General features: G+C 47.1%; 2 protein-coding genes across 2 annotated transcripts; one reads left to right on the top strand and one right to left on the bottom strand.

Moving 5' to 3' along the window:
• The first annotated feature begins 4269 nt into the window (after positions 1–4269).
• Positions 4270–6233, top strand: LOC114037504 (olfactory receptor 1361-like). Its single transcript, XM_027854410.1, has one exon. It carries the CDS (start codon positions 4505–4507, stop codon positions 5474–5476), a length of 972 nt encoding a protein of 323 aa, XP_027710211.1. The 5' UTR covers positions 4270–4504; the 3' UTR covers positions 5477–6233.
• Positions 6234–7728: 1495 nt separating this feature from the next.
• Positions 7729–9100, bottom strand: LOC114037505 (vomeronasal type-1 receptor 1-like). The gene is given in 2 exon segments (XM_027854411.1): positions 7729–9019; positions 9022–9100. Coding segments are annotated over 2 exon segments (912 nt in total). The 3' UTR covers positions 7729–8186.
• Between the last annotated feature and the right edge of the window lie 2299 nt (positions 9101–11399).

The following is an 11399-nucleotide window of genomic DNA, read 5'->3' as shown; positions in this document are numbered from 1 at the left end:
CATCAATGTCCAGTTCCATTTCACTTACTGACATCAAATAGATTTTACAAAGAGATATTGACTGTGAACTATAAACATTTCCCCTTCCCCTCCATACCTAAGAGCCCACTCACCCATCTGCCATTTTGGTGACCTGGAGCACGGGCTCAAACTTAATGCAGTCTCTATATAGCATTTGCCCCATCAGGCACCCGTCCATATGTGACATAATTGATGCTTCTGAGGTGTGTAACTATTAATTCTGAGCAATCTAGGGTACTGCTGGGTTGGGCCCCTCAGGTTAGACTGGATGGTCACAGAACCGTGAATGAACTCCTGCTCCAGGACCTCTGCCATTCTGACCTTTGAAAGCTCACTCACTGTCTCTGATATTCCTTCACCTCAAATCAGGAGAGAACACATGCAAAGAAGCAAAACAGAGATTCCCATAGGGCCAGAGGCCTCTCAGCATCTCTCTCACTCCTGCAGTATCTCCGGCGGAAAGAGTCAGAACGAAGCAAAAATTTCACCTTTGGGGGTCAGTGCCTTTTGAATGCCCTCCAACTGTGGCTATTCACCTCATCTGCCTCAAAAAGTAGCCCTGAGGAGTCAAGACATTAGCTCACAATCAGTTTTCTTACAAGGAATATGGACCCATTTTTTAACAGATGGAAAAACTGAGGTACTGTATGACCCAGCAATTAGTAAAAGGATTCCTGAGGAGTCAGAGGAAAGGCCCAGGTATTGGATTCCATAGCTTCTGCTCAGGACACTGCCAGAAAATCATTTCACAAATAGTAGGGCAAAGACTAGGGATCTCTGGGAACACTTTGCAGTGGCTACAGAAGAATGAAGACCTACCCCAAGAATGTTGGACACAGACTCATGGGAATACAGCCTGCTTCTTCTCTGTCCCTACCACTCCACAGGGGCTGCGGGGCTCACACCATTAAGGATGAAGTAGGATAATTAGACTCTCTCTGTCTCTAAGGAGAAACTTTAACAATTGGCTCCCAAAGGCCTCCAGACCTGGCAGTTTTTCCCTTAGGGTTGAAGGCCCAGGTGTGTGCACCCCACTCTTTAGAGTCCCACATGGGGCTATCACAACCCTTTACTGTGTCTTTTCTGCTTCTGTGAATTTACCACCCTCTGGATCAGAGGAGAGGAAATAGCACAGTGAGAAGCCTTGGAGATATTATCTTAGATAAGCAAAGACCAGTTAGGTAAGTGAAGGATCCTGGACTGGAGAGGCTTCTTAAGTCAAGTCCACAAGCCTTTATTAAGTACTTCCTTAGTACCTATGATACCATGCTAAGCATTAGGAGCATAAAGAAAGGCAGCCCCCAAACCTCCCCAACCACAGCTCTGGCCCTCGAGGAGCAATCCAATCCAATGAGGGAGACAGTGAGCAAACACTTAGGTATGAACAAGCTAGAGATGGGGAATTGGAAATAACTGAAAGGGGGAGCAGGCACTAATGACTCGGGGAGTCAGAAAAGGCCTCTAGGACAAGGCTGTGCTTGAGCTTAGCCTTGAAGAGAGCTGGGGGTCCCAGGAGGTTGTGTTAAGAAAGAAGGGCACTCCAGATACGGGAGTATGGCCTGTCCAAAGGCACATAGATGAGATGAGCGAATAGCAGCGGAGGCATTGGCGTTCAGGAAAAATCGCGCTGAGCTCAGAATTGGAAGATAAAATGCTGACTCTGCTACTTCCTTACTGGGACCTGGGTCAATGACTCCACCTTGATCAGGCTCAGTTTCTTCATCTGTAAAAACCAGTTAGACTGACTCTATGACCTCTGAAGGCCCTTTCAGCTTTAAGTCTCTGATCAGAAGTCGGCCAGTTTGGTCAGAGGGTTACAGTGTGTAAGGGAGAGTGTGCGATGACCCTGCAAAGACTGGCCGAAGCCAGGGCATTAAGGACTGTAAGTGCCAAGCAGAGGACAGTGTTTTCGAGGTAGTGGGGAGCTTCTGAAACTTTGTGAAGAGACCAAGGCTTTAGGACATCAGTTTGGCAGCTGAATAGAAGATGGATCAGAAGGGAGAGACTGGAGGAGATTGCCATACTCCAGGGGAGGGCTGACGGAGGCTCACACAGGTCAGTGTCTTCCCTCCCATTGCTCAGGGACAGGGTGAAGGAAGGAATGAGGAGGAAGGGGTCATTCCTCAGGTGGGCACAGATGGGGGGAGCCAAGAAAAAGCCATCAGCTCCGCCCTCAAGGGGCTTGCTGTTGACCTCAGCAATGACTCCTAAGTGACAATCCCCATTCAGAAAATGCACAGTCCTAAACCCAGCCACCCTGAGAGTGGAGGAGGGACTCAGAGCAGAAGAAGGGCATCGAGGTGAGGGTCCAGGAGAGATTTCCTGGCAGAAGGAGGTTTCCCAGCACTGGGAATATGAATCATAGTAACAGTCTGAGGACCTGGGTTCAAGTTCTTGCCCTGCCCTTACTCCAGACTTAAGGGGTCTAGAGGAGCATGTCCCTTCCCTGGGCCTCAGTTTCCTCACCTGTCAAAGGGGGATAATAATAGTCTGTACCTCCCAGGGTTGTTGTGAGGGTGGAGCGAGATAACCATTTGTAAAGTGTTTTTGCAAACCTCAGATGTTAGCTGTTATTCTCTACAAGCATATATTGAGTTCCCACTGTGTGCCAAGCACTTGGACTAGGCACTGGGGAGACAAATTCAGACAGACCCCTCCTCGGAGGTCAGCCATACTATAGGAAAGGCCATGTGAGGATTCTTTTTGTCATCTTTCAGATGCAGAAACTGAGGTCCAGAAAGGTCCAGAGAACTGCCCAGGGTCACACCACCAAGGAACATCCGAGTGAGGTTTTGAATTTAGGTCTTTCTGACTGGGTCTTGGGCTGATGGAGTAGCTTTCCATGGCTATTTCTGCATCAGTTTGAAGTTCACTATATTCTTAGTGACTGGAGTTTAAATGTCCTTGGCCCCTTTTTACAGACGAGGGTGCTGGGCTGAAGCTCAGAGAAACTTGTGTGGCCCCACAGAGTGAATCAACAGCACAACTTGGGTTTGAGCCCAGGTCTTCTGATGCTTCCCAAGATGCCCCCCTAATTCTAACTAGATGTGCCCATGAGGAGATGGGAGGGAACTGGAAATGAGCCATGAGCCATGGCCTGAAGCACCGGGTCAGTGAGTTTGGGATGGAGGGAAGCAGGAAGAGTAGAAATGCTGGAGGAGAGCTGAGGGTGAAGGCTCGTGAGGGGCCAACTAAGGCCCTGAACTCTATAGAACTCATGGACACTGGGGACCCACTGAATGCATGTGAGGAGGACGTGGGCAAAGTCAGGGCTGCTCTTCCCAGTGTGAGCCAGAAGAGGCCAGGAGCAGAGCAGGAGAGCTCGTTCTGTTCAGATGCTTTCAGAATAGTGAGAGGTCATGGGCCTGAGCTGTCAGAGTGGGGTGGACGAGGAGGAGGAACATACTGATGGAGATGTGACGGGGGAGGAGAATAAGAAGCCAGGGAGAAGCAGTGGCCCACAAAGCTGGAGGCTGTAGGGCCAACTTGGTGCCCCTTACTGAGACGGAGGCCATCAGGAAGGGAGCTTGGTAAACAGGCAAGAGGTGTAGAATGTGTTGGCTCCCATAAACAGATACAGAAATGCATCAGGCATTCATGTTAACCACAACCTCCCCTCAGAAGGGATGACAAGTAGCAGTGTCCTGTGTTTAGACTTCCCATAGAAGTCAAAGGTACTGTGGGGGCTGATGATCAGGCAGACTTCTTCCCATCAGACCTGCACTCGGACCAGACATTTAGGCAATATGGCCAGAAGCAATGAGAAGAGCCGTAATGGAGGGAGACGCAGCAAGGAGGCCAGAGATGGAGCCAGTGACTGGGGAGTCATTCACACAGAAGCAAAAAGTGAATTAATTGGAATGTTTAGAATCTAGCTGGTTGATCTCACTACATTGTGCCACATTTGTTGTAGCAAAATTAAACAAAGAGAATTTCTCGTAACATCCAAACCAGCATAAAGACACCCCAGTTCTTCAAGAAAGGAGTGAAGGAGAGAAGGGAGGAGAGGTCAGTAGGTCAGTTAGCAAAGATAGGTCAGGGAGGAGGACTGAGATAAGGGTATTGGGTCTGGGTACCAGCAACTGTGGGAGGAGTATTTTCAGGAGAGTGGTGGGATGAGAGAGGTAGGAGAAGACAGTGAGGGTAGAGAGAAGGGGAGAGGGGGGAGGGAGAGGGGAGAGACAGAGAAAAACAGAGAGAGTCTGAAAGAGACAGGCAGAATGTCCAAGGGTGGACAAGTGTGTACAAATAAGTATGTAATCTGTATGTCAAGGAGTGTCTTCCAAGACATGAAAAGGATGGGATCTTTGACTCTGAAGGTCCTGACAAAGGAGAGAGCTAGACTGGTGTCCACTGGTCTTCTCCATCCTGATCCACTGATTCTGAGGGGCTACTTGTTGGGAGGGAAGGCACCGCCCTCCTCCCCCAGGGTTGGTTCTGTTGCTGTTATCTCTTCATTTCTGTCACCCTTCCCCTCAGGGTCATGAGCAGAATAAATTGGATCAGTGCTTCTGAATTCCTCCTCCTGGAGCTCTCTGGGAAAACCATTCACCAGCCGTTGCTGTTTGGCCTATTTCTCTCCATGTACCTGGTCACAGTGACTGGCAACATGCTGATTGTCCTGATTATCACCTCCAATGCTCGCCTCCACATTCCCATGTATTTCTTCCTTACCAACCTCTCCTTGACTGACATAGCCTCTATCTCTACCACGGTTCCCACGATGCTGGAAAATATTTGGACTGAGAATCAGACCATCTCCTACATTGAGTGCTTGACACAGCTTTATTTCTCTATTGTCTTTGTCATGGTAGATAACTTCCTCTTGGCCACCATGGCCTATGACCGTTATGTGCCCATCTGCCAGCCTCTCCACTATGCCATGGCCATGTGCCCAGGTCTTTGTGCTCTGCTGGCCACCATGTCTTGGAGCTTCACCAACTTGGTTGCTTTGGTTCACATTTTGTTGCTAGCCCAGCTGCAGTTCTATAGGGGCAATACTGTTCCCCGCTTCTTCTGTGACATGCCCCTGCTGCTACAGCTGGCCTGCTCTGACACTTACCTCAACCAGCTCTTGATCTTGGTCTTGGGAGGCTTTGCCATCCTTCTCCCATTTGGACTCATCCTGGCATCCTACGTCTACATCATCATGGCGGTCTTCAAAATCCCAGCAGCCAATGGCCAATGGAAGGCTTTTTCTACCTGTGGCTCCCATCTTACTGTAGTCACTCTGTTCTACGGGACCATCATTGGTGTTTACTTCTTGCCATCCTCGACACACTTTGCTGGAGGTGACAAAGTAGCTGCTGTGATGTTTACTATGGTGCCTCCCATGCTGAATTCATTCATATACAGCCTTAGGAACCAGGACATAAAGAGGGCCCTGGGGAAACTGAGGTTCCAGAGGAGACCATTTTCCTTGGTCAGGAAATGCTGTGAGCTGGGCAACTGCTAGACCCGGAGCATGCCCATCAGCAGGGGACAACTTCTCTGAAGCAGCATCTCCAGGTGATAGAATCTAGGACTGCTAGCCCTAGAAGCTGCTATAGAGATATCTTGGTTTGATCTTCTCCCTGCCAGATGATCTGTGTTCTCTAATCTCGATGGGGCTTCCCTTCAGAAAGGCAATCCTCTTCCTTCTCCTGTCTGATAGATTCTCTATCCTTTCACCCCTCAAATATTCCAAAATTTCTCATGTCTCCTTAAGCCTGCCACCCACTCAGCTGAGGGCTGTGCCTCAAATAACATTGAAAAAATGAAGAGACTATGTATTTGAGGCTATGCCAGTCTAACATTGTTGCCTTTTGTGACAATATTATTGAATTCGTAGATGAGGAGAATTCTGTGGATGAAATTTACCTAGACTTTAGCAAAGGTTTTCATAAAGTATTTCATACTCTTCTAGTGGGAAGATGGAGAGATGTGGAGTAGGAGATAACATTATTCAAGTTGGATGGCTGGACTCCAAGAGTTGCAAATGGTTCACTGTCAGTGTGGCAGGAAGTCTCTAGGGGAGTGCCACAGGGATCTGGGTGTGGTCCTGCACTCTAATGACATTGATATTATGTTCATACATTTGCAGTTGACACAAAGCAAGTTGGCACACTAAAGGATGGAGTGAGGATCCAAAAGGACCTTGGCAGGCTAGAGTATTGGACTACATTTGATGTCATAAAATTCAGTAGGAATAAATATAAAGTCTTGCATTCAGATACAAAAGCATCAACTTCAGAAGTACCAGATGGCAGAGGCATAATTAAACAAAAATCTGTTGTTCTGTAAAAGATCCAGGGGTGTCAGTGGACTGCAAGCTCACCATGAGTCAGCATTGTGATGTGATAGTCAAAATAGCTACTGCAATCTTAGGCTGCAGCATCCATAAGAGTCCCACGGTGTTCCGCCCTTTTCAGACCTTATTTCTTTCTCCTTCTGGCCCTGTTCCTGATTTCCCTTGCCCCTCAAGACCATACCTCCTCTAGTGCTGCCTCGTCCTGGGATTTTCCTCAGTGTCTGGGGCCTCTGGGGTCTGAAATAGCCTCTAGTCCCCTTGGCCCGCTATTCCTGAATATCCTCTGCAAGACTTGCCCCCATTTGTGAGTTGCTCCTGGAGCCTTCATTTTGTGGAGGATCAAAGACCAACCTCCCTTCATACTCCTCCTGGCCTCATTCCTGACTTCTCCTAGGCTTCAAAGTCATGCCCCCATGTAGCCAGGTTCTTTCATCCCCCATTCTTCACCCTCTCTGCTTTTCAATTCCCTTTCATATATAGTTTTTTCTCATTAGAATGTAAGCTCTTTGAAGATAGGGACTTTCCTTCTTCTGGCCTGTATTTGGATCCCCAGAAACTGGCAAAGTGACTGGCATGCAGAAAGCACTTAATGCTTATTTCCTTCCATTCTTCCTTCTCAATGTTATGGTTTAAGAAGGACATTGATGTGCTAGAGTATCCAGAGCAGGGCAGGCAGAATGGTGAAAGGCCTTCAGTCTTTCTCTAGTAAGATTTGGTCGAAGAAACCCTGAATTTAGAAGAGAAGACTTGAAGGAGGAAGGGACAGCAGTTTTCAGAGACGTGAATGGCATGCATTTGGAGCAGGAATTAGCCTCGTTCTAGCTATCACCAGAGGCCAGGACCAGGAGTCCTGGAGGAAAGTGGGAAAGAGGGAAATGGAGGCTTAGGTGATGAAAATCTTCCTTACCCAAAGGGCTCTGGATGGACTTTGTCTCCTTGCAGGTCTTTAAGCAGAGATCGAATGACTACTTGTGAAAGTGTGTGATAAGGGAGAACTTTTACATGTATGGGATGGAGTATAAGATTACTAAGGCTCTTTCCAATGCTCTAATTCTGTGACATTATTAACCACTCTGCTTGTGGGGGGTGAGGTGAGGAGAAAGAGAGAGAGAGACAGAGAGAGAGAGACAGACAGATAAAGACAGAGAGACATAGAGAGAGAGACACAGAGACAGAGGGAGACAGAGATGGAGAGAGAAGACTACAGCAGGTGTTGAAATATTTAGAAGCCCCTCTCAGAGCAGAACTTTACCACCGGTTTCACTGTGACTGTTACTGCTCAGCCTTTCTCAGTTGTGTCTGACTCTTCATGGTCCCATTTGGGGTTTTCTTGGCAGAGATGCTGGAGTGGTTTGCTGTTTCCTTCTCCAGCTCACTTTCCAGATGAGGAAGTGAGGCAAACACTGTGATGTGACTTGCCCAAGGTCAAGCAGGTAGGCAGTAGGAACTGTAATGGGAGGCCACAATGTCATTTTGCTGGAGGGTTCCAGATGACACGAGGCTTCTGGACCCAGTTGGAGGCTTTTGCCATGTTGGGATGCTATGTGCGGACAGCCAGTCTGTTTCACTATTGAACATGAGGGTAAAGAAGTTGTTGTGGGGAGGACGCCAGAGGGAGGTGACCTCTGAAATTCAGTCCTGGAACTTGGATCCACAAGGGTCATGGGCCCCCTTGGAGTCCCAGTTGCCCTTTGTCCCCTAAAGATCATAAAAGGTTTTGGGCAGTGTTCACCAGCCTCAGATCCCTGTTTTGGTGTTTCTGTATGGAGTCAGGGTTAAGGAAGGGGATCCATCAGACACTGTCTTCCCTGGACATAGTTAAGCAAGGGTCCTTCCTTAAATGTAAGCTTAAGGGTGGGCTCCTCAACCCTCAACATTAAGCAGGAGGCCAGGGCATGTGCCTGCCTCTGGGAGCACAACAGGCCCTGGCCACTTGACTATCCCTAGAGATCAGGAGGAAGGAACTGATGGTTGGGAAACATGGCACCAGAAACGCAGACACATTCACCAGCCACAGTCTGGGACAAAGAAAGTAGTTTTGGTAGATGGCAGAAATGCCGTTGGCAAAGTAAAAGGAGACGAAAGTGCTCACCACCAGCAGGATGGACCCAGTGACCCGGATCTCTGGGGAGGCTCTGGGACAGCAGCTGCTCCTGTGCAGGTGCTGGACTTGCTGGTGGTTTTTCCTCAGGGGAATCACCTTGTAGCCACTTCTCCATATCATCAGTCCCACACAGAATACATCTTGGGAGATGGGTGACAGCCCGTAATTGCTACTTGGGCCTTTCCAGGTACAGAAAATGAGGTCAACTGTTAGCATGAAATTAGTGTTGCATCTCTGTGGGCCTGTAATGCCAGTGGCTGTGCCAACTTCTAGGAGCAGGCTAAACAGCCAGCAGAAGATACAAGAAGAGATGACATACTTGGGGCCTCTGGCTTTGACCCCTTCCCTTGGAGAGCTGACGGGGCTGATGACAATTGCCTGGAAGCCACTCAGCAGGCAAGTGCTACAGAGAGAAAGACACCGGCTGACTCTCTGAAGGTAAAAATCAATTTTACACCAGGTGTCATCCATGAAATCTTTCACCCCAAATGCAGATATTGTCATTGGGATGCCCCAGGAGAGCAGGAAAATGAAGTTGGCTAAAGTCAGCTGGCTCATGATTTGTTCTGTGGGCCTCAACTTGCGGCTAGTGAAGATGAAAAGGACAGGAGGATGGAATTCCCCAGCACCCCAAGTCCTGTCTGAGAAAGGTAAAGGGTCCCTAGGATCACATCATGTGGAATCATTCCCTCAGTATTTAAGGTAGGAGAATGATGGTCAGAGCCAGGGGGACCTTGATAGAAAAGAAGAAGTAAAAAACATCCGTGTAGCAAATGTCCTGAGGTGACTCTTCTACTTGCCATGCTCATTGGCAAGTTCATGTTCTCTTCCCAGAATGTGGCTATGACATCCCCTCCCAGATCCAGGAGTAATCCTGAGATACTGGAAGGAAGGTTGTCTTTGTGATGTCATAGCTTATGAGCCCCCCACCAGTGGGCTTCTTGCCATGGTTATTAGTTGATATAATTTAATCGTCTGACACGTAGCTTTTAGAAAAGCTTCTATCTATCTATTTATTAAAGTTATCTTTTTATTGTCAACTTACTGTACTCTAAAGAAAATGGACATGGACATATGCATGGTGGAACATGGCAGAGGCAACTAGGTGGCTCAGTGGAGAGAACATTGGGCCTGGAGTCAGGAAGACTTGAGTTCAGATCTGTCCTCAGACACTTACTGGCAGTGTGACCTCTGCCTCAGTTCCCTGATCTTTAAAATGGGGATAATAATTGCACCTACCTCCCAGGAGTTGTTGTAAGGATCACATGAGGTAATATTTGTAAAATGCATGGCACAGTGCCTGGCACATAGCAGACACTTAATAAATGCTTGTTTCTTTTCTTCCTTCCAGTCTTATACTTGAAACTGCAGATCTGTATTACGTACAACTGGCTTTTGTTTTAAAATACATAATACAGTCAGTAAAGGGGTATTTACTAAGGTGGAAAAGTAAGAACATTAGATACAAAAGATCCCCCTCAACGTCCATGACAGTCTCCCACAACTTCATGCAGGGTCCAGGGGAAAGTAGGCTGAAGTTTAGAGAGCCCATATGGCACTGGGGTAACTCACAGCTCCTGGAAGTTTTTGAGGTATGGTGTGGTTTTCTGCTGGGCTCCTTGTGGAGCTATGACGGCATCCAGTCTGTCCTTGGCACTTACTGGAGGCTCTGCCATTGGCTGATCTGGGTCTGCTGCTGGGATGCCGATGGGAAGATGGGAAGTTTGAAGACATACCGTGGGCCAGGGCATGGGAGTGTAGAGGCAAGCAGGGCAAAGCTGAATCCACTCCTCCTCCTCTTTACCCTTTCCAGTCATTCCCTTACTTTCTACCACTAGCTGGTCACTTGACTCCAAATCTCTCAATCAATCCAATAAACATTTACTAAGCACCTACTATATGCCAGGCACTGTGCTAAGAGCTGGAGATGCAAAAAGAGGGAAAAGGCAGTTTTTGCCCTCAAGAAATTACAATCTAATGGGGTAGACAATATGGAAACATATATACAAAGCAAGTTCTATTGAGGATAAATAGGAAATTAACTGAGAGAAGGCCCTGGCATTAGCGGGGATTGGGAAGGTTTCTTGTAGGTGGGGGAAATTTATTTGGGTTGTAAAGGAAGTCAGGGAAGTGAGTAGTCAAAGAGGAGGAGGGAAAGTGTTCCAGGCATGGGGGACAGCCAAAGAAAATGCCTGGAGCCAAAAGATGGAGGGTCTTGTTCATGGATTAGCCAGGAGACCAGTGTCCCTGGATAGAAGAGAACGTGTCAGGGAGTGGGGTGTGAGAAGACTGGAAAGGTAGGAGGGGGCAGGTTAAGAGGGGCTTTGGATGGCAAGTAAAGCATTTTTTATTTACTCCTGGAGGCACCAGTGAGTATATCAATAGATGCTGAAAAGGTTTTTGCCAAAATCTAATACCTGCATTTGTTAAAAACTCTAGAAGGCATAGGAATAAATGGATCTTTCCTGAATATACTGTCTATCTAAATAGAAGAGCAGACATTATGTGGGACAGAGAAAACTTAGAAGCTCTTCTGATAAGATGAGTTGTAAAACAAGAATGCCCTTTATTATCCTTATTATTTAACATACATCTAGAAATGCTAGCTATAGTAGTAATACAATAAAGATGAACATGGGGAATAGGCATATACAAAGTCATATACCAACGGAATTCATCCCTTTTCAGATGATATGATGATTTACTTAGAAAAGCCAAAGTGTCAAAATTAATTAAAATAATAAATGCACTGAATTGGAAGATACAAAACCAATACATGTAGATCTTCAGTAGTCCTGTATGTCATCAAAATTCAGTGAGAAATTTAGAACGAGAAAATCTATTCAAAATGACTACAGAAGCTATAAAACATTTGGGAACCTTTACCAACATGCATGTAGGAGCTATATGGATCCAAATATACAAGACTTTTCGAAACAAAGACAGATGTGAATAATTGGAAAAAACATTAGCTATTCGTGGGCA

This window comes from Vombatus ursinus, unplaced genomic scaffold (genome assembly GCF_900497805.2).
Source record: "Vombatus ursinus unplaced genomic scaffold, bare-nosed wombat genome assembly UNPS02010394.1, whole genome shotgun sequence".
In the NCBI taxonomy this organism is placed as follows: domain Eukaryota; kingdom Metazoa; phylum Chordata; class Mammalia; order Diprotodontia; family Vombatidae; genus Vombatus; species Vombatus ursinus.
This window is presented reverse-complemented; position numbering and strand designations above follow the sequence as displayed.

Bases quoted from the DNA above. Each gene is read 5' to 3' on its own strand.
- LOC114037504 (XM_027854410.1), top strand. From the start codon at position 4,505: ATGAGCAGAATAAATTGGATCAGTGCTTCTGAATTCCTCCTCCTGGAG.